Genomic DNA, 22,873 nt, shown 5'->3' with positions numbered 1-22,873 from the left:
TTTATATTTTCATGGTATTGAGCTTCCCTTTCTATTTTTACATTTAAAATAAATATGCTAGACACTCATGACAGATGGAGCACGTCTTCAGGAACTGACAGAAAAGCTGAATCAATTGAAAATTATTGCCTGCCTGTCCCTAATTACCAACAACATGGTGGGTGCTCTTACAGAAGGCCTCCCTGAGCTTGCAAACAGGTTAAAAAGGATTTCAGCTGTTCTACTTGAAGGCATGAACAAAGAGTAAGTTCCAAGTGTTTATATCATCCTCATCCTCATATTAAGGCTCTGCGTGTGTTTCAGAGATTGTGAATAATCCTGGATGTCTGGATGTGATATTCAGGGCTGTACTTTAGAGAAGCCTATTTTATATCTTCTTTTTCTAGAATTTCTTTTAATATCTCTCTCTAAAGGTTTATATTTCCTTTCATAAGAAGGGAGAGGTCTTTTCCATGACAAGTCCCAGAGTGAGTGTCATATTTCCACTTAGGATGGGCATGTGCAAGAGCTCTTATTTGGCAGTGCTGTGAAACAAACAAAACCAGAATTCCAAGCTATGTGTTTAGAAAGCCTTATCATGGAGGCTTTCCTATTCAGTTCTGATTCCATCATTTTTCTGCAATGAAGTATATACCAACTTTACCGATCCAGCCTGCTATCAAGTCTTTAGAAGTAGTGTCATACTGTCCTTCAGTGATGTGACACAAGTCCAGTGAAGGTCTTGTTTTTGCTATATTCATTTCCAGTATCAAACCTTAGATCTCGTTTAGATTTTGCATTTAGATCATCCTGTTGCAAATCCTGTGCAAGTCAGAAAATTCCTAATCTTAGTCAATGATCTGATGTTTTCGTGGGTCTTATATGGGTCACCTCCTCTTGCTGTGTCCCCTTTCAGGTATTTTCAAGACCTTACATTGCTCATTCCTATCTTTGGAGTGAGTTGCATCTATTCTTCCATCTCTTTCCCATTATTCAGAAAACACATAAATTATTTGATAAAATCCTAGAATATTAAGAGCCAAGAGGAGCCTGAGTGATTATAGCATCCAAAGTTGTCAGAGAGAATGGGATTTGCCTTGGGGTGCACAGCGAGTAAAAGGGCAGTCCAAGGCCTGAGCCCTGGGCTGTGTCAAGTCCCTTCCTCTTCTGCTTCTGTGCTAATCAGCCAGGCTCATTTCCTTCACATTCCAGGACCCAAGACCTAGAATTGAAAGGAACTTTCTCTAGGTTTGCAGCTGGTTTTACCTTAGCATTTCCCCACATGGTAACTATTTCTTTCCAGAAATTTTTATTTATTAAACCTTTAGAGAACCCACAATGCTGCTAAGTAGTAATATAAAGCATATAACAAAGTAGTTACTAAGAAGTCAAGCTTCAGGTCAGACAGATCAGGGTTTAAGTTCCAGCTCTGCTATTAGCTTGTTAGGTACCTTTGAACAAATTCCCAAATCACTCTGGGCCTCATTCTCTCACTTGTAAGAAGGGATGATTGTGCTTACTTACAGATGTGGGAACTTAAGATGATTCACCATGAAGCACATAGTGCAGGTGTCTGGCACATGCTGCTTGCTAATAACTGGTTAGTTGTAAAATCTCTTCTTTATAGATGCTCTGCTCCTCTGATTGCTTTATTGTTTTAATTTCCCATACCCACTCCTGTCCTCTCATCCTTTAATTCCCATTTTTGCAGAGTTATCTTTAAAGACCATTTCTGGATGGTAAGAGACATTTTTAATCATCATTCCCTAAAGGCGTGGACGCACCACATGCCCTTTCTGATCATGTCTTTTTCCTTACCTCTTAAATAACCCTCTGCCAATTGCTTTTCATAGTTTTCTGGGATTTTTTTTAAAGTTACTTGAAAGTAACAGTAGGAAGGAGCTTTTTTGATCATGACAGGTCAAGAATTTTAGGTAATTTGTCATTATGGTATTAACATCTGAATATCTTCATTTCTCGTGGGTTTTTTAACACACATTTCTTGTGGGTTTTTTATTTGAGAGAGAGAGAGGGAGATATCACAAGTGGGGGGAGGGGCAGAAGAAGAGTAAGAGAACTTCAAGCAGACTCCCTGCTCTGAGTACAGCATCTAGTGCAGGGCTTGATCCCAGGACCTTAGGATCATGACCTGAGCTGAAACCAAGAGTTGGTTGCTTAACTGACCCTGAGCCACCCAGGTGCCCCTTCATTTCTTGTTTTTGGTTGGTTTTATAGATTCACTGTTGAGGCATAAAGGAATTGATTCTTACTTCATTTTATAAGCATAGATTTGACAAAAAAACAAAAACAAAAACAAAATTTGAATTAATTTGTTCAGACCAAAGCGTTTATTTTAAGAAGTAAGTAGGTATTTTCCTTTCTGATGGTCCTGCATGAAAATGGAGTTGCAGACGTATTTTCGGGGACCATACTTTTCTGATTTTGCTTTCCTAACTAAACAGTACCTATGGAATTGAATGGTTTTAAGTATTTAAAAATCTGCTACACATAAGGGTTGGTGCTTGGGAGGAGTTACTATATTCTAAGTTCATGCTAATAGAGGTACTTACTGTCTTTGTAAATGAAAAGTGACAGACATTTGAAACAAGTTGGTATATTAAAAGATAGATATAAACTGCTGAACAAAAAAACCTATTCCTGATGCAGTTTTGTTTCATGTTTTTTTTAGGACCTTTAACTTGAAGGAAGTCCTGAATTCCATTGGTGTTCAGACTTGTGTTGAGGTTAACAAAGCCCTGGTGGAGAGAGGTTTATCCACTTTAAATGCTGAGGTCCAAGCTAATCTTATAGGTCAATTTTCAAGCATCGAGGAGGAGGACAATCCTATCTGGTCCTTGATTGGTGAGTCATGTTTTTATTGGTTTCTGCTTCAATTCCAATTTGCTTTAATTTGCCGGTTTTGACTAGTGTCAAGTGTCAGTTGCATTTTAGTCTTAAACAGATTACCTGTTCCTTTTGGAGAATAAATATTAAAAATATAAAGAAAGAAATTGTAAATTTCAAAGGTTTGAGACTCATTGCTTATTCTGTGTGTATATGTAATAATAGAGTAGGGGAATGTTCGAGGGCCCTCTGTCTTACTATCCAGCCAATAGATTTTTATGAAGAAAATATCGTAATGCTATCAGTAATGTTAAAATCCTAGATTAGTGCAACAATCCAAACCCGCTGGCAGTAAGTTCACAGAAAATAGATACCAATTCTGCTGTGAGCAAGGCTCGGGGAGCTAAGGCCTCTTTCTCGGTCAGACTTAAAGAGACAATGAGTAAAGAGCCTGTGGAACTGGGGCACATGATGGTGGGCTTTTTTTGTATTTGGTTTCTAGGCAAGTGACTATCTCGGTGTCAAGTTATGTTGGTGAGTCGGGAAAATGGAGAATGCATCAGTTAGGACTCTTTCTATTACCTGTGACAGAACTGAACCAGCTTAAGCAAGAAGGAAGTGCATTTTCTCACATAACCAATAAGAGCAGAGCAGGACTGGCTCTATATGGCTTAGAGTTCAGACTGTGTCACTGGCACTAGTTTCCCCACCTCTACTCTTCAACACTGCCTTCCTTTGGGCTGGCTGTCATCACAGATAGGCTCTTTTCTATCATGGCAAGACAGCTTCAGCTCCAGCCTGTATCTTTCCACATTGCAGTCAAGTGAAAAACAAGATATTGGCTTTACTGTTAACCCAAATAATGACCCCAGAATTGAGACTCATTGGGTCCAGTTGGCATGGCTGTAGGTCAAACCACATTCTTGAATCAATCATGGTGGCCAGAGGGGAAGGAACTGGAGCTTGAGATGTGTGTTCAGTTCCTGGAGCCAGAGTGAGTCTGCTTTCCTTGCAGCACCTGGTCTGAGAGGAGAGAGGAGATGATTTCCCCCAGACCAAATTGGGGTGCTGTAGCCAGAAGGAGGGGGAGAGGGTGATGTGGGGCACAAAGCAAGTGTCTGCAGCAGAGAGTGAGGAATAAAGACCAGAAGGAGGAGAAGAGGAATGGGACCTATGGCTCATCTGCAAGTTTTCAATGTACAACACTGACTTCCCTAAGAGTACAAAGGCTTGTCATTATATATTTGAGGCTCTCACATAGTTTCTCTCATCCTTACCCCTGGGGACATGGAATGCTGGAGATTTAGGCCACTAAAAGCTCAAGGCTTTAACTGCTTCCCAGAAAGGAGTAGTGCCAGTGTGCAGCACTGTGGGCTTCTTAGAGGTGACCCTGGACGACAGTGACAAACACAGCATAGCTGCAGCCCCCTGGAACTAAGCCCTTCCCTGCATGCCTTCACTGCCTACTCCTTTGTGTCCTCACAGCCTGTGGTCTCCAGCAGGGCAGCCCATACCTGGGAGGAGGAGGGGCAGACTGTCTGCAGTCTCTACCACATACCACTAGCCCCACTAGTGTGCAAGCCTCATGAGGATAGAACGCATGTTTCTCTGCTATATCCCTGTACCAGGCTGGACCCACAGATGGCATTTAGTAAATACAGCCGACCCTTAAGCAATATGTGTTTGAACTGCTCAGGTCCCTTACATGCAGATTTTCTTTGATACAGTACTGTAAATGTGTTTTCCTTATGATTTTCTTTTTTTTTTTTTAATTTTTTTTTTTTAATTTATTTATGATAGTCATGGAGAGAGAGAGAGAGAGGCAGAGACACAGGCAGAGGGAGAAGCAGGCTCCATGCACCGGGAGCCCGATGTGGGATTCGATCCCGGGTCTCCAGGATCGTGCCCTGGGCCAAAGGCAGGCGCCAAACCGCTGCGCCACCCAGGGATCCCTCCTTATGATTTTCTTAATAACACTTTGCCTTCTCTAGCCTATTATAAGAATGAAATACATAAAATATGTGTTAATTAACTGCTTATGTTATCAGTAAGGCTTCTGGTCAACAGTAGGCTATTAGTAGTCAGGCTTTTGGGGAGCCAAAAAGTTCTATGTAAGTTTTTGACTGTATGAGAACAGTCAGTGCCCCTCACCTCCATGTTGTTCAAGGATCAACTGTATTTGTAGAAGGGGTGAGCGCATCAGAGACTTAGCTGGGTAACTCATATAACCAGCTGGTTGCAGACTAGGGACTCTCAATGAGTCAGACTCCAGAGCTCATATTCTTAACTACTCCCAGTGGGCACTGTAGTCAGAACTGGAGCCCTGCTGTGGGTTGGCACAGTGGCAGGAGCATTCGGGTGTCTTCTGTGCCCTTGCTGTGGTTAAGGGAAATATTTGTAATTCAGGAGGGAAGTTGGGATGCCCCAGCTGGATGCACCACCCCATGGTGGCCTCTTAAAATCCCATAAAGCACTTTTTTTTTCCACCCAGCTATTCCCAGTCCAACTTTCCTGCTCTTTTGCAAACTGAAAGCATTTTTAACCTCATTCAAAGTATCGTTGCCTAGAAACTCAAATGACTCACTTGAGTGGCCCTCCCGAACGACTCTGGAAGCCAAGGGCACGCCTTTGGCAGGGACTCAGTTTGGCTGCTCCTAACTGAACAAATACTTCTGTCATTTTAGTCTTGGCCTAAAAACCGACTCATCCACAGAGGAGACAGAACCACTTGTCAGCATAATAACAGTTTTGAAAGAGTTTCTTTCTTTAAACAATCTTGCAGGAAGGTGTTCGGACCATATCTGTGATAAAAACAGACCTGGGCTCCAGAGAGTAGGCAACCAGTCTAACGGGAAATTCAGTACACAATTGACTCTTAATTTTCTGCTTGCAGAAGAGTTGAAGTAAATTAAGCTCTTAGAGGAACCTGGAGGCATAAGAAGGACCAGTTAGCCTTGGTTTTCTTTCCCTCTTTCTGGTACCCATAGTCTGCCACCTTTTGTTCTTGATGGATGTGCTGTTTATTTACAATGGGAGTATAACTCCCACTGTGTTCTTAGCCTTTTAAGATAACTAGAAAAGTTTTCTTTCAAACCAGCTTTTTTTCAAATGCATATGAAAACCAGGGGAAAATTATTTTTTAGATTACCTGCTTTGTAGATTATTTGTGTGCTTGTAGCTATCTCAGTTTTTAAAAGTAATTTTCAATTGTATAAGTGATACATACACAAATGATTTCTTCTTGTTTCCAAATTACAGGTGAGGCCAAGTTCTCTTTGCCCACCCCATTCCTCCCTGACTCTCTTGTTTTCAATTGGACATAGTCACCTTTACTGAACTTTTTCATTCCATTCTTACTTCATTTCAGTTCAGTTCAGTGATGTGTATTCCACATGTGAGGCCAGGGATATAAAGATAAAAAAAAAAGACACAGCCCTCATCCTCAGGGAACTCCTTGTCTTAGAAGGGAGAAAGACACATGTTCTTAAGTAACAGTAATATGGCATGATTGTCTGATGGATGTTAGGGAAAGCCACAGAAAGGAGGTAACTTTAGGTTTGGCATTGAAGGATCTTTTAGACTTTGGGCAGAGGTGAGGTGAGAGGGAAGGGTTGTCTCGCAAGAGAAAACAGTTGTGGCTAAGACAAGGACATGTGACGTTGGGAACTTAGAGTTCTAGGTCAGATCTGGCTACAATGTGTGACTTTTGGGAGAAGTGTTTGAAGACCAGTGTTTCATTAATGTGATCATTGTCCATAGCCTATGGACTGTGTTCTCCTTAGTAAACTTTTCTTTGTGAAGTTTCCATTTCCAAATCCAAAGAAAGTCCTTGGGGCAGCATGGCCTATAGCGGGTCTGGCCTGTCCAGTAACTATTTGACCAATACTATCGCAGCCTAATTTACTTATACATTTGCATCCTTTTGTAAAGTTGCCTTACATGCAAATAGACTGAAGCAGGGAAGTAGGAGGATGGAGAAAATGGCAAACTGGAGTGCCAGTTGGGGCAGCCCTCCTCAGTGCCTCCATTGTTGGCTGTAGGTAGGGTAACTGTATAATTTATTGTCCAAACCATGACACTTTTTAGAGTATTTTTGTTAATTATGCCAGGACAATAGATGTAAACCGTGACTGTACTGGGAAAACCTGGATGTGTGGTTACTCTGGTCATGAGTTAATTTGTGCCTCCAAGTTTGTCTGATCTCTAGATTTTTCAAGAGGAACAGGAAATTTGGATTTCGATGGAAAATCCCCTGATTTTAAATAGTTTCTATATATAAAAAAAAAACACAAAACATTTTGTGGGACCAAACTGGCAGTGCCAGTTTACAAACTCAACTTTCATGTACATAAATAAAAAAATTATGGACACTAAGTGTTAAGTTTTTGTAAAAGAGTCCCTGTCCTACTCCAAAGGTGCTCTATGCTTTTTGTCTCTCAGCCATCGCTGCGTAACAAGGCACCTCACACTCCATCGCTTAAAAAAACACAAATCTTTAGTGTTGCTCATAAGTCCGTGGGGGCACCTAGGTAGTTCATCTGGTCTTGCTGGACTCACACATGCATACACAGTCAGCTCTGCGTTGGCTAGGTAGCTCTGCTGACCTTTCCTGGTCTCTCTCTAGCATTTGTAAGCTTTTTGGCTACAAGTTGGTCTAGGATGGCCTCACGTGGAACAGCCAGGCTTCCCTCAGTGTGGTCTCTCACCCCGCCCAGGCTTGTTCATGTGCAGGGGTGGGTAGAGAAAGCAGATGTGACCCACGGCACTTGGAGTCTCTGTATGCCACTAGCATATCGGCACTTCTGTGACCTTCTGTATCAGCCAAAACCAACCATGAGGCCAGTCCCAATTCAAGATATGGGGAGATAGTCTATAGCCTTTGATGGGAAGAGCTGCAAGGCAACCTCATAAAGGACATGGATACAGGGAGGGCAGAAAATTGGGAATATTATGGCAATTCACCCACTGTAATTATTATTCTCATTTGCTTTTTAAAAATCATGTTCTTTAATAATGGGACAGATTAAAAGATATCTTATTTTTTTCCTCAGATAAACGAATCCAACTATACATGAAAAGCCTACTTTGTCTTCCAAGTCCTCAAAAATGCATGCCTCCCATGCCAGGAGGCCTTGCTGTCATTCAACAGGAGTTGGAAGAGCTAGGCTCTCAATTTGCAAACATTGTGAATCTCAACAAACAAGTGTATGGACCATTTTATGCAAATATACTTCGAAAGCTGCTCTTCGGCGAGGAAGCCATGGGAAAGGCAGATGCTTCATCTTCTGACTAAAGAGGAACTGACATTGGATGCAAGGTTGAAAATCCAGCACTTTGGTACCCAGTCTGTTTCCACCAGTGGCATTACAGATATGGCACATTCTCAGTCGTGTTCATGGTGCAGTGTTAGCCTGAATTTGTATAATCCAGTAATATTAACGTTGCAGAAAACATGCACATTGTATACACCCTATTCATGCATCATTTTCAAATTCAAAAGAGATGTTTTTAATGGACAGAAAGTAATTTGTAATTAATTATATTACCTATATAATATTTGTAAATGTTTTCATAAGCATTCATATATGGCTTATTCATTCAACCTTAAGGAGTTGTATTTCCTCACTTGTCACTATCAAATCTAATGATTTTTAATTTTGGTACAACTTCTTAAAGGGTTGGAAGTCATGAGAGTAACCAAGGGGATTTAATGTTCTCAATAAATGATGTGAAGTAAGCATAATTGTATTTGAAATGTACAATTAAATATTAATGTGTAATAGAAACTTACATAGTAAGTCTTCAAATTCCACAAATGTACCAAATCACATTTTATATTACCAATTGTCAGTATTTGTCTAGAACTTAAATTTATTAAAAATATTTTAAAGCCTTATACAAATTTTAGATAAAACTTCTAGTGTTTATTTAGTGAAAATAGGAAAAAAAAAATCCCATCTAAAATTTTATCCCAGAGGTTGGTTTCTGCCTGAAACTTACCCTGCTCTCTGAGAGAAACAACTTTTGCACAAATATCTTAGTGAATGTCCTTGCATTTCTCAGGCCTTGCTTGGTAAGGTTTATGTAAGATTTTGATATTTTGACATAAGGCAGGAGTGGTTTGAATTGATATATTTATAAGAAGGGAAGCTAACAACAAAACCAGATCCCCCAGGAGATCCCCATTCTTAATGGAGTTCACATCTGAAAAAGAATTAGTTGAACTTTGAATTTTTTTAACCATATAACTTGCTAGCAGATGCCTCCTGTGCTGACTAAATTCTTACCCCGCTGTTGACAAGATGCTCTTCTAAGTATCACTATCATCTGACATTCTTGAGCATTAAAGCAAAACTTTGCCAAGCTGGCAGTGGTTGTCATCAGGATTTTAGAGAAATCTGCTTGTCCTGGAATTACATACTTCTCTTGAAATGTTAAGGGAAGCACTACAGTCTAGAAAGTACTTCATTCCCATAAAACACATTTTGATTATTTTGTTCCCTAAGCATCGAATCTTTAGTACTCTGGTAGGGAAGAGTGGGCAGGAAGTAAAAAGGAATACTCCTTTCTTCCTTAGCAACTTTTCCTCACTATGACTTCCACCATTATGGTGCTACTTAATTATTTGATAAAGTTCTAGGAAATGATTGTGTGAATAAAGTGTCTCCAGTCTTTACATTTTGAAGGGATCTGCCAAAATTTGCGGAACTTTTGAAAGTCTCTTTTTTTTTTTCTCAGAATGACCAATATATAAATCAGCCATTCTATCTGAGCAGCTGTGTATACATAGAATTTTCCTGAAGAGCACATCACTGGTCTTACCCATTTTCTCTCTCTCTTCCTGTATTTCCTGTCTTCCCATGTTGTCCTGTGCTTAGAAACTATAAGGTGCTGAAGGTTTTTGTTTTCATTTTTTTCTCTTCAGTTGAAGTAGTTTTCAACTGTGTTCACTTTGGAGCATAGGTAGCAGGGAGGGTCTGACATGGAAAAGTAATATGTAGTGTGACTTCTTGTTGCTTTCTGATGTAAACTGTATGCTTAATGGGAAGACCAGGTGGTGTACTTTTTTATCAGTAGTTTGGAATCCAGCTGGTATTCTTATATATATATACTTGATTATACTGCATTTGCAAACAGAAAAACAATGTGCAGACATTTTTAAAAATACATTTAAAATGAAGGGCATTCTGCTGCTTTTTCTTTTTTTTTTTAAGTCCCAAAGTAAATCTCAACGTCTCAAGTCTGCATTTAGGCAACTGCATTTATTATGATTTTAAAAGCATATCCCTTAGCATTTTTTTCATTTGTTTTTGGGTTTTTCGTTTTGTTCTACTTAAATGTTTACTTCTACTTTTGAGGTTTTCTTAACACGGTCTTATTTTGTAATGTCAATTTTATTAGGCACCAAACACACGTTTTCATTCTTCTGCTAAAACATGTATTGTGTGCACTAGTTAAATTTTAAAACATTAAAAGTTATTATCAAGATAGCCAGTGTCTCTTTGTTTTCTAAACCACCTTTGGGTAGCTCAGGGCTGGGATATTGTACAGCCTTTATTGTAGTTGTTCTAGAATGGTTCTTCTGGTGATTGTCAGAGCCTTATAGAGATCAGGTCATGTTCACTCACACAGTCAGACAATCAGTCAACAAATACCTACTGAGCATATACTATACGCCCAGGAGTATCCTAAGTATTGTGATACATAGTGACTCGACAGACACTGTCCTCAAGCTTATAACCTAGGAAGAAGGACAAACTTGTGAACAATCACAACAAAGTGTAATAAAGGCCATAAAACAAGTACACATAGTGCTATGGGGAATACCATCAAATTTTATTTCATGGAGATTGTTCTTGAACTACAGTAGGAAGGATGGGCTGGAATTGTCAAAAGCCTAAAAAAGTAAAAGTCACAATAGGCCAAGTGCATGGTGAATGCAGTGGGGTGGATAGATGGCAAGCCAAGGACCAGCATATGGTAGAAAAGTGAAAGTGAGGGGAGGAGAAATGAGAGTGGTAAAAAGGTTCTGAGATGCTAATGCTAAAATTTTGGGGGTTTGTCCTAAAACAGATAAAGAATCTGAATCTTTTGAAATGGGAGGGTTGTGTTTTAAAAATTATATATTTGGAAATTATATTTTGGGAAGATTACCTCGGCCAAGAACAGTTGCTGTTGGTGCTGGAATATTCCTCTGTGTAGATTGTGTACTACGTGCTCTCACACATGAACACGTGGTATAAGCAACAGAAATGGACCCAGTCCAACTGAAGCAGAAAAGGAGCTTATTGCACAGGTATCAAGTACCTCACAGAATCTTCTTAATCTGGGAAATCGGGCTCTGAAAATGAGTAGGAACCAGGGCAATGCAAGCTGCAGGACTCTGGATTCAGAATGCAATGCAAGCTGGATTCAGTCTTACAGCTCCAGAGATTCATTTCTCAACTGTCCTTGCTTCTTTGCTTCGTTTGCTCAAGGGTTTTAACCCAGATATCAACAAGCAGTTAGAAGAATCCAGGCCAAGTGCCCACGCTCTGATTTGTAGGGCATGGAATGAGTGAGTAGCTGACCCTTAGATTCCCATGATCCCATCAAGGTTACCCAACTAGAGATTTCTTCCAAATGGAAAAGGCTTGTTGAATAGCAGAAACAACAACAACAACAACAACAACAAAAATCCATGATCACATACATTTGTGAAGTTTTAATAATTTGAATGTGAGAAATGTGTGAGGCCACCTAATCTAGCATTGCTTCTGAGAATAACACTAAAAAATGATTCAAGGGAAGGTATAGGCATGTGAAGTCAACTTTTATTGGTGTGTGCAGATGAACTGTTGAACAAATAGTTCCCAGATCTCAGTCGCCTCACATACCCACATTTCTCAAATTATGGCTGAAAGCAGGGGGTGGGTTGGTGGACTGCGGGGGGGGGGGGGGGGGGGAGGTGCTGCTCCATTCAGCCTTTCAGTAGCCCAACTTCGTCCATTCTGTTGCTGCTGCCCCCTAGCTCTTCAAAGTCTCCATTCACTCAGAAAATAGGGAAAGAAAAGGCTTGCCCACTTCCACTCATGGTTCATTGGCCAGAACTCAATCATGTGGCCTCATATAACTGCAACAGAGGCAGAACAATGTGTTGAGGAAGAAGAGGCCGATTTGGGTATGTTGGTAAGCATTAGCAGTCTCTACCTCGGGTCCTTCCAGCTTCCTTCCACAAGCCCCATGGAACTTCTTCCCATGAAAAAGATTTTAAACCATGTGCTTGCTCTGATTTTTTTAGTCGTAGTTCTCCAGAGCACCATGCAGAGAGGATTTTGAAGCCAGATCCAGGATAAGCAGTAAAGAGTGCTGGTTGGCAAATGTGAAGTGCGCCACCTGTTGTGCAACATATTTTTATTTCTAACTCGAATCATTCTTCCAACTCAAGTTCAGCTTGTTCTACTTCTGGGGATGTTAAGTCACAAAAATTTCCACTCATTGTTTAGTAAAAGTAACATGGGACTGAGGAGTCACAAGACCTGAGTTTGAATTCACTTCCTCTACTTAATAGCTCTATGAACTCAAGCCAGTTTTAATCCCCTGGAGCCTGTTTCCTATCCTACCTCACAGAGATGTTGTGAGAATCAAATAATGTATTCAAAATTGTCTGCAGACTAAAGCATAATGTAGTCAGAATACATTAAAATAACTATAATTTATTAGTCCTAAATCTCTTTCAAGCTTCAGGAGGTTTTAGTATTGTGAGCTGTGATGGTCAAGCACGTAACTACATCAGAAAAGAAATTGTCATATCCCATCAGAACCACGGTTCATTAAGCTCAGTATTGTCATTGGCAGAGAAACTCAAGGATATGCAGAAGGTGGCGGTAATTGTCCTTGGTGTCAACTGCAAAGCAAAGTGACAAACCCAACATGTTCTAGTTGTATTTAGTAATCACTTATGATCTAATCTTTTAGAAAGTATGTTGGTATTATCAACTTATGTCCTCTTATTCTCTATTTTTGGGGTGAAGCTTTCTCTTTTTCTTTCTAAACTTACGTGAGCCTCTTTCAGATTTCAATGGAAAGAGACCGAGACATTTATTGCAAGGCTTTATAGAGAAGAAAGAAAACTCAGGAATCTGTCTCAGCAGCTTCACTGGCAGGCTTGATAGAGAACCTGAATATAATTCTTTAATCTTTCAGGAATATAATAATAATAATAATAATTAAATAGCAATAGCCACTGAGCACTTGCCATATGGCAAGAAATACTCTAAGCACTTCATACACCTGATCTATAAATGCACAACACCCTGAGAGACTGACTTTATCACTATTTTCCATGTAGGCAAAATGAAACTCAGATTGACTGAGGAAGTTGTTCAAGGTCACAGAGCTAGTGTTTTTGAACCTGAGGAGTCTAGCCCTGGAATGTGTGCTCCTAAACTACTTGTTATATTGGTGTCCTAAGGGCCTCCAATCAAAAGTATTTCTCAATGACTGTCATGATGCTACCAAATGCATCCTTGGCATTTTACTTCTCTGCGTCTTTCTGTGGCTGCCCTCCTTCTGATATCTCATTAAGAACATCCCAGAGAGAAATTATTTGGTCTAATTGCCATTACTCAGTATGGACACTCTTCCCCACTCTCCTGCACTGATAGGGGTCTCCTTTATGACAAGACACCTTGGCTCCCCTACATCACCGTCTTTGGTAGGTTCCTGGCCCTATCAATTCTCACAGTACGGGTGGATCCCTTGACACAATGCAAGGCTTTTCAGAGAAGGGGCTTGTGGGCATGTCAAGCAGCAAGAGGTTTTTGGACCATCCATCCTTGCTCAAAATGCAGGCTGTTCTCTGATTACAGTGGTTAGGGGCTTCTGTCCATGCTCTTTCTTACCTTGCTATTTGTGAAATGATAGGCTTCACAGACTCCCATCTTTGCCCTTGCCTTTTCAGACTGAAGGGCCCATATTCTTTCTCCAACACTTGTAGTCTTTTCTAGTTCTATTGTTTACTCAGGTATAGAAATCAGGATCACATGTTTTCTCCCAGTCTGGGGATTTTGAAGAAGAGAGGACCATCTTTTTCTTTTGTTTCTAGCGTCTTCATGTTGAAGCCTCTTAGAATAAGGTCTAATTTCTTTAACATGGCATAAAAGCTAACAACAGCCCAGCCCCACTGGATCTTTCTAGTGTCCTTTATAGATACTTCCCTATAGACAGGCTGATGGAGAACCACACTCGGTGTAGTGCTGTGTAAAGCTCTCATGCCACTGCTCACGATGTTTTTCTCTGCTTGGAGTGTCTTCTGCCACCGTATCCACTCAGTGTGGTATCGTGATAGAGCGACTGGAAGCATGAGCTCTGGTGTCAGATACTTAGGGATTTAAATTGCACATCTGCTTGGCAGATTTCTTAATCCCTATGAACCTTAGTGTCTTCACCTGGATATAAGCATACTTAGCTCCCAGAGGTTGATCATTCCATCAGAGAATGCACACAGAGTGTATTCCAATGCCTGGCAAAGAGTAAATGGGCATCCAGCTTGGACAATTCCGCTGTTCCCTTTCTTTTGCTCTGCTTTAACCAATGCCCCTATTCCCCTCCCCACTTCTCCACGGCACTGGTCACCTTCTCACCTGGCCCCTTGGCACTTTATACTTAAGTGGTGGTCCCGTATTCCAAGATGTCAGCCAGGTTTCCCTCTGAGATTCCTTCCCCAAACGTCCAGGCTTCTATTCAAACCATGAGTCTTTTTTGCACTAATATCTCAAGTGACAACAGAAAACAGAGAAATAGGAGAACTGCTTCTGGCTTTTTGGTTTTTAAAATTCAGTTCCTTAGGTAATCATAAGTCATGGATTGACCTGGGGGCAAATACCAATACCAGGAGAAGGGGGAATTGGAGTGGGGAGGCAGGTGTACCAAGGGAAGGATTGCAAGGATTGTGGCAGCTGTGGTGTAAGGGGTCCCCACACCACTCAGCATCAGCTGACTGCTGCCATGCGGGAGTCTGGAACCACTGCCACCTGATCTACCTCTTATCAAGAGAAACTAAAATCAACTTTTTAAAAACATGAAATATCAAATTTATTAACACTCATTGCATTATTTTCTTTCAAATTATTCAACAAAAATTCATTCAGGAAGGCACAGTGGGTGAGAACCCGGGAATGCAAAGACAAACAAGATGGTTCCCGTTCCAGGAGCTCCCCGTCTGAAGAGCTAGATGCATGAACAGAGAATACGGTATGCTGCGATATGTCTTACACTGAAGAGTGATTCCCGAAGCGTGATCACTGGGCCAGCAGCGTCCGCATCACCTGGGAACTTACTGGAAATGCAAATTGGCATTTGCCCCAGCCCAAACCTGCCTAATATGAAAATTGAGGTTGTTTTAACAAGCTCTTCAGGTGATTCAAACGCTAAAATTGGAGAACCACTTTGAGTATGGAAAGCCAAAAGGACTTTGGAGCAGTAAGCCAACACATCTGAGCCAAACTTAAGAACATCTAAACATCAGCTCGCAGTCCCCTACAGGCTCGATTAGAAATAGGCTGCTCTCTGCTAATTCACAAGGATGATACAAAAGTATATACGCCTCTTTAAGTTAAACCGTAAGATCTCTGAGAACAGGGTTAAGCTTCTTTTAACTTTTCTTTCCCTTCTACTTTCTGATCTCAGTGCAATGCTTAGGAGATAAGCACTGAAATTTACTTTAAGTAGCTAATTCACAAATCAAACTGCGTGCAAGGGTTATAAGTTCACGATGAGAAAATGGCATATCTACAAATTTTCAAAATTCACTGTGGCAAAATACACAAAATTTACCATTACAACTGTTTTGAAGTGTGCAGTTTAGTATGCTTTAAGGATGTTCACACTGTTCCGCAACCCTTACCATTGCCCAATTCCATGATTTTTTTGTATTTTCCCAAACGTAAACTGTGTACCAGTTAAACAACTGGTGGTCTTTCACCCTGTTTTCTTCCAATGGGAGCTTTTCCTATTGATCTGTAGGAGTTCATTTTAAATTAGGGCTACCAGTCCAATCCTTTGTCTTCTTCCAACTTGTGTTTTTAAAGAACTCTATGCATGGTGAATTTAAAAATCTGTGCAGAAAAATCTGCACTTTTATGGAATCATTGTAACTATGGTTACAATTACATTACCAAATCTATGAATATTTCCCTTTAGGATTTCTATGTTGCTGTCCTTGAAGGCTTTCACAATCTCAGTCTAATGAACACATTTACTTACATTTTCTTCTAACGTCTTAAATACTTAAGCCATATAGGGTTTACTTAAAGTTTTTTTTTTTTTCCTAAATGGCTCATCAGCTGTTCCAGTATCGTTTATTGGATAACCTGTCTTTGCCTGATTTAAAATGACAGTTTCATACCAAATTTCTCCACGTCCTGGTATTTATTCCCGGATCTCTTCTCCAGTCCTGTGAGAATAGAACATTGTCCTAATTACCATCGCGTTCTGCTCTACTCTCTAGTGAGTGAATCGCTCACTTTAGGTCATCTTGATGGTTGCACAATATTCCATCACACACGTACTATAATTCTTTTAAACCAATCCCCTACTACTAAGCATATAAGTTTCCTAGTTTTCCATTCTATACAACGTGTCATTTTTTGGATCGGATTAAACGAATTCTCTGCCTCGGCAGCTCCAGTCCCTTTTCCCCCGTTTACCCTTTTCTCTGGATTATTTAAAACATCACAAACAATAGTGTACACAAACAATAGTGTATGTAAACATTGCAAACAATAGTGTAGTGTAAAAAATCGCAAAACTGGTGTCCATCGTGGGAGAGCTGGCACGAAACCTGTCCTGCGTGTTCAGATGAGCTGGCAGAGACCTCCGAGCGACGGCAGGGGGCGCAGGTTCCCGGCTTCGCCGCAGCCACATCCGGGTTCCACCGCAGGTTCGGGCCAGGAGCAGGCGGAACGTTTCTGTCACACCGCCGATTAACCTGCGCGCGGGGACCGTTTAGGCCGGGGCGCGTCGCCCTTCACGCGTGTTGCAGCGAAAGCGGGCGCGGGGGCTCCGCTTGTTTCTGCCTTGGTCGGGAGCAGCGCAGCATGGATGTGCTCGCGGAGGAGTTCGGGAACCTGACCCCAGAGCAGCTGGCGGCGCCCATCCCCACCGTAGAGGTGAGGGCCGGGCCGGCGGGGAGCGGAAGGGGCCGGGAGCAGCCGCAGGAGGCGTTGCCCCGAGAGCTCTCGCGGCGCGGCGAGCGGGACGGGCGCGGCAGTTCTGCGCATGCCCGGGGCGCGGGGCCGGGTCTCTTCCGGTGCGGGTGGCCGCGTGCGCGGGGAGGGGGCCGGGGGGGGGGTGGTGGCCAGGGCCCCGCGTGCTTGCCCAGGGGCTGGGGGCCTTTGAGGCTTTGCGTGTGTCGCGGCGGCCTGGGTCCTCGCGCCCAGCCGGGGGCACGGAGCGCATCCTCGCAGGGTTCGGAGGACGCCTTGGGGAGGTCCCACCTCCGCGTCCCGGGCTAGGCATCATTTTAACCTGGAAGTCACTTTCGGGCTGCACGAGTATTTTCAACGCCCTGAAAATTTACCCAATATCTTTTGAGTCGGAAAACAAAAATCTATATTTTGGGGAGCAGCCCCATCTCTTTCATCGGATAACCAGAAGCGAGCCCTACCGTGAGCCGCCTCGTGAGGTTCCGCTGGGGACAGGACTGTGCTCGCTGGAAAGTCTCACGTAACCTCTCTGCGGCGCAGAGTCGCCCGGCGGGGAACGGGGACGTGGACAAGTCCGGGAGGGCTTCAAGGTGGAGGAGCCGGGTGGGTGAGACCGTCAGACCTCAGACCGTCAGACCCGGCGTTCTCCGGGGCCCTCCGGTGGAACTAGAGTGCGGAAAGCGCAGGGAGAGGGACGGGGAGTAGTGAGGGGCTCACCGGCAACGCTTTTGACCTTGCGCAGACCTCGGAAGGAGCTGTGCGAGATGCTGTTGAAGGGTCTGAACACGACAGTGACGAGATCTGTGACTCCATTGCACTATAAGAACTTCTTTGTGATTATTTGGCAGATTAGTGAGGTCCATTACGATGAGTCCATCAGGTTTGTTTGTTTGTTTATTTATTTATTTTTAAGATTTTATGTGTTCATTCATGACAGACCCAGGCAGAGGGAGAAGCAGGCTCCCTGCGGAGAGCCTGAAGCGGGGCTCGATCCCACGACCTGGGGATCACGCCCTGAGCCGAAGGCAGACGCGCAACCGCTGAGCCTCCCAGGCGTCCCCGGTCCATCAGATTTATTAGCCCATGAGTGCCTGAAGTACATGGATGATCATCCAAGTCTTGGATTTTTTTTTTTCTTTTCTTTTCTTTTCTTTTCTTTTCTTTTCTTTTTTTAAGACTTGGTTGAAGTTAAGAGCCAGCATTTCCTGACCACGTGCTATGTGACAGGCTCTGGTTAAGCCTAACGTGCATTGCATTATTTGATTCTCTGAAATAAGTACGATTTTCACTCCCATTTTGCCAGTGAAGATTTTTGAGGCCCAGAGAGGTTACTGTGATTAATCCAGTGTCTAAAAGCCATTAAGTGGCTGATTTGGATTTTGGACTCTCGACAGTCGGATTTTAGTCTTCATCCTTAGGCACCGACCGACTGCTTCTCCCAAGACCTGAAGGGATTATCGTAAAGGATTTCTATATCTTTCCTGAATTTGCGCAAATTGTGAAGGAACCACCAGAAGCACAGTCCCAGGCTTCTGAATCAGGAATAACAATCCTCTTCCTGGCCCTCTGTGTCCAGTCCACCGTCACATCTTAAGGGTGCTACCTACTAAATACGCTCAAATCTGTTGCTTCATTCTCACTACTTTCGAGCTACTACTGTCCTCTCTTCTTACACTGCTGACTTACTTGTCTCACTCCAACCTATTCTCTGCTCTGTAGCCAGAGCCCTTAGTTTTATTTTTATTTTACCGTCAGTTTAAATACACAAATCAGATCGTGTTGCTCCCTTGGTTAAAATTCTTCAATCTCTGCCCTGTGCTTTTAGGGCAAAATCTAACATCTTAACCATGTTTATAAGGTTCTGTTCAATCTGGCCACTATTTACTCCTACAGACTCCTTTCCCACCATTCCCACCTCCTTCCCCATTTTGCCCTGAAATCTTCATTCTCTACTCACAGTTCCTTCTAGATTTTTCACTTAATCCTTTTTGTAGATTTATGTATAATAAAATGCACAGATGTCGAGTGTTCAATCACATTTGTTTTGACAGTTATGTATTCCCAAATAACTACCCCTCAAATACAAGGTCTAGAACTTTTCCATCACCCCAGAAAGTTCCCTTATGAACCTTTTTGAACCCCAAGTACCTTTCAATTTCTATCACCATAGATTAGTTTTGCCTGGCTCCCTTCTTTTTTAGTAGACTGACTTTTTTTAGAGTAGTTTTAGGGCCACAGCAACATTGAGAGGAAGTTACAGGTACATATGTACTCCATATGCCACCCGCCTCCTCTTCTTGAAGAATGTTTTTTACTTTCTCTAGTTGTTTGCTTCCCTCCCTGACCACTCCTGGTCAATCTTGTTTGCTGAATCTGCCTTCTGCTGCTCCTTTCTGCATGTTGGAGTGTTTGTAATCTCACTTCATGGACTCTTCTCCATCCACACTCCTTAGGTGATCTCATCATTACATGTCTTTAATTGTCCTCCATCTGCTGACCTCTCCCTAACTTATATCTCTAGGCCACTCTCTTCCCAAGTTCCAGATCCCCATTTGTTGTCTATTTGCCATGTCCCCCTGAATCTCTAATGGGTACATCAAACTTAATATGTTCCCAGCCTGACTCCCGACTCCACACCTGAACCTGCTGCTCGACAGTACCCCAGTCTCCTCCTCTCCATAAATGGAAACTCTGGGGTGTCAGTCCTGACTCCTCTTTCTCAGAGTCTCTGTCTAATCTAGGATCAAGTCCTATTGACTTCGATTGTGCCTCCTAACTACAATTTCTCACTCTCTATACTGTGACCATTGGCCTGGAGTATTTAAATAAACTCCAAAGTCATTTATCTGCTTCTAACCTTGTCTATTCTCAACCCAGCAACTAGAGTCATCCAGTTAAAATGAGTCATCATCACATCACTCTTTTGCTCAGAACCTACTGATGCTTCTAGTGAAAGTCAGTTTTTACAGCTATTGCCAGTCCTGTGTGGTCCTCAGGCCTTTACTCAGAAACTATTCTTGCTTTAGACTCATTTCTAACCCTTTATCGGATTTCCCATTAACAGAGTAGGTACTGTACATAGACTTCTTATCTCAAGCCACTTATAATCTCAGGAACGTATAAAAAGCAGACCTAAGAGCTTGAGCAGTGTGTGAGTTTGCAGTTATTTAATGAAGGAGATAAATATCGTGTGTGGTCCTCCTGCAGCCATGAGATGAGCTTTGATCAGGCACTAGTCGGAGAAGAATGGGAGGGAGAAATAACTCTTTTTGGGCCAAGAGATCCAGCTTCCCCAAACTTACTTTCCCTGTCTCAGACTGGCAAGTCCCACCTGCTCAGGAGGTGTCATGACATAAAGTATGAACAGTGCTTGGAACCTTGAGTCATCAAGAGATTAAAGTCTATTCTGCTAAAGAAATTTTTTATAGGGGATCCCTGGGTGGCGCAGCGGTTTAGCGCCTGCCTTTGGCCTAGGGCGCGATCCTGGAGACCCGGGATCGAATCCCATATCGAAGCATGGAGCCTGCTTCTCCCTCTGCCTGTGTCTCTGTCTCTGTCTCTGTCTCTCTCTCTCTCTCTGTGACTATCATAAATAAATAAATAAATAAAATTAAAAAAATTTTATGTATATATGTGTATATATACATATGTATTTGTATGCACGTATATACATATATGATTTCCGTAAAGGTGGTTACAATTTTTTTTTTAAGATTTTGTTTATTTATTCATGAGAGACCTCTCTCTCTTTCTCTCTCTCTCTGTGTGTGTGTGTGTCATGAATAAATAAACAATATCTTAAAAAAAAAAAAAAAAAGCAGGCTCCATGTAGGCAGCCCGATGCAGGACCTGATCTCAGGTCTCCAGGTCTCACCCTCCGCTGAAGGCAGACACTTAACCGCTGAACCACCCAGGTGTCCAGGTGGTTACAATTTTTAAATTGTTCTTTTCATTTTGGTTTATTTTCTTCTGGTTTCTGTGATCAAGTAAGTTCTTTTTAGTAGACTAAAATAACTTCTTAAAAGAATATTGTGGTTGCTGGCACAGAATGCTGATACTCCTCTTGTTTTGGTTCACAGGAAAAATGGAGGCTACTTCCAGCATTTTTAAAGGTAATCATTTAACATTTAATAATAATTGGTTATTTTTATTTATTTTTTATTTATTTATTTATTTATTTTAAATTTTTTATTTATTTATGATAGTCACACAGAGAGAGAGAGAAAGAGAGAGAAAGGCAGAGACACAGGCAGAGGGAGAAGCAGGCTCCATGCACTGGGAGCCCGACGTGGGATTCGATCCCAGGTCTCCAGGATCACACCCTGGGCCAAAGGCAGGCGCCAAACCGCTGCGCCACCCAGGGATCCTAATTGGTTATTTATTAAATGAAAAGCCAAGTTCATCTTTTTAAAAATGATTTAGTGTTTATCATCAACTAATAATTTTTGACTTTGCACAACTATGTAATTTGCTATATTTTAGAAATACAAAAAATTATAAGGCAGCTTCCCTGCCTATATCTAAGGTGCTGGTTGGGAGAGTGGTAATCTAATTTTAGAGGTAGGTTGTAGTATAAGCAGTAGTAAAGTGGTGGTTAGCAAAAGAGTGATGCTATAGGTGGCCAGAGAAGGTCTCCCAAAGAGGTAAGATATAAACGGCATCTTAGGAGGACAGGGTTTGTAAGCTGAAAGGTATAATGCAGAGAGCATGCCATGATAAAAGCACTCAGGGGAGCCTCCACAGTGTTTATAGGAACAGTGACCAGTCTGTGTGGCTGGAATGGATACGTGGATAGTCATAGGAACTGCTGAATATAAGGTTAGTGGAGGGCTTCAATTCACTTTAAAAGAGCTTATGCTAGGCCGGGCGCGGGTTCCACAATGACAGATCACTTGACACCCACTAGGATGGCAGTAGTTGAAAAGAAAGGTAATAATAAATGCCGATGAGGATGTGGGGAAATTGGAACCCCACATATTGGGGTTCCCATATATTGGGAATATAAAATATTGCAACTGCTTTGGATAACAGCCTGGCTGTTCCTCAAATGGTTAAACAGAGTTACCACATATGATCCAGCAATTCTACTCCTACTTATTTACTCAAGAGAAATGAAAACACATGTCCACATAAAACTTGTACATACATATTCATCATAGCCAAAAAGTAGGAACAACCCAAATGGAATCAACTGATGGATGGGTAAATAAAATATGGTATATCCATACTGTGGCTCTACAGTGGGCTATTATTTAGCAGTATGAAGAAATCAAGTGCTGGTACATACTACAATATGCATGGATGTTGAAAGTATGCTAAATGAAAAGATGGAAGCTTGAAAAATGAGTAGTCTTATGAGTAGAGCCTTTTGCCTACAACACACAAAACACAACACACTTTTGCCTTTTGTTGTAGGCAAAAAGAGAGTGTTGGGGGGTGGTTCTGGGGAGGCTGTCAGGGCCAGATTGTTAACCAGATTTGAAGCCACGTTAAGGAGTTGGTTTTTCTTTTAAAAGCAATAGGAAGCTGTTAAGGAGGTTTTAGGAAGAAGAGTGACCCAGGATGATATAAAATGGTAAGAAGGTCAAGGGAAGGAAAGGTTTTTTTGTTGTTTTTAATTATTCCCTTTTTTTTTTAAGGAACTATATAAGCAGAGGAGAAAAGGTAGTATTTATGATTCAAAAAAGAGGAGACAACTGATGACAGTCCAAGAAGAGAGTGAGAATTCAGTAGAAACCTAAGTCTGTGGTCATTTCATTCATTTATTCGTTCATTCATTCAGTCACTCAAAGTTGAGAATCTCCTTTACTCACACCACAATATATTTGTCCAAAAATATAGGTATAAAGATTTTAATACACAAC

General features: G+C 41.8%; 2 protein-coding genes across 10 annotated transcripts in view; both read left to right on the top strand.

Moving 5' to 3' along the window:
• TCP11L2 (t-complex 11 like 2) overlaps positions 1 to 10,311 on the top strand; it is a 43,445-nt gene extending 33,134 nt beyond the window's left edge. For all 7 annotated transcript variants that reach the window (XM_055327925.1, XM_055327922.1, XM_055327921.1 and 4 more), the window contains 3 exons: positions 62 to 243; positions 2,669 to 2,841; positions 7,875 to 10,311. In XM_055327925.1, coding sequence (XP_055183900.1) covers positions 62 to 243; positions 2,669 to 2,841; positions 7,875 to 8,116 — 597 coding nt within the window. In that variant the 3' untranslated portion in view covers positions 8,117 to 10,311. The remainder of the gene's footprint in view (positions 1 to 61; positions 244 to 2,668; positions 2,842 to 7,874) is intronic.
• Positions 10,312 to 14,942: 4,631 nt separating this feature from the next.
• Positions 14,943 to 22,873, top strand: part of POLR3B (RNA polymerase III subunit B) — a 110,764-nt gene continuing 102,833 nt past the window's right edge. The window contains exons 1-2 of one of the 3 annotated variants that reach the window (XM_055328031.1): positions 14,943 to 16,973; positions 21,089 to 21,121. In XM_055328031.1, coding sequence (XP_055184006.1) covers positions 16,902 to 16,973; positions 21,089 to 21,121 — 105 coding nt within the window. In that variant the 5' untranslated portion in view covers positions 14,943 to 16,901. Of the gene's footprint in view, positions 16,974 to 17,206; positions 17,890 to 21,088; positions 21,122 to 22,873 lie in introns of those variants that run through there. The other 2 variants (XM_055328029.1, XM_055328030.1) reach the window with 2 other exon arrangements.

The sequence above is a fragment of the Nyctereutes procyonoides genome, unplaced genomic scaffold (genome assembly GCF_905146905.1).
Source record: "Nyctereutes procyonoides isolate TBG_1078 unplaced genomic scaffold, NYPRO_anot_genome, whole genome shotgun sequence".
NCBI classification, from domain to species: Eukaryota; Metazoa; Chordata; class Mammalia; order Carnivora; family Canidae; genus Nyctereutes; species Nyctereutes procyonoides.
This window is presented reverse-complemented; position numbering and strand designations above follow the sequence as displayed.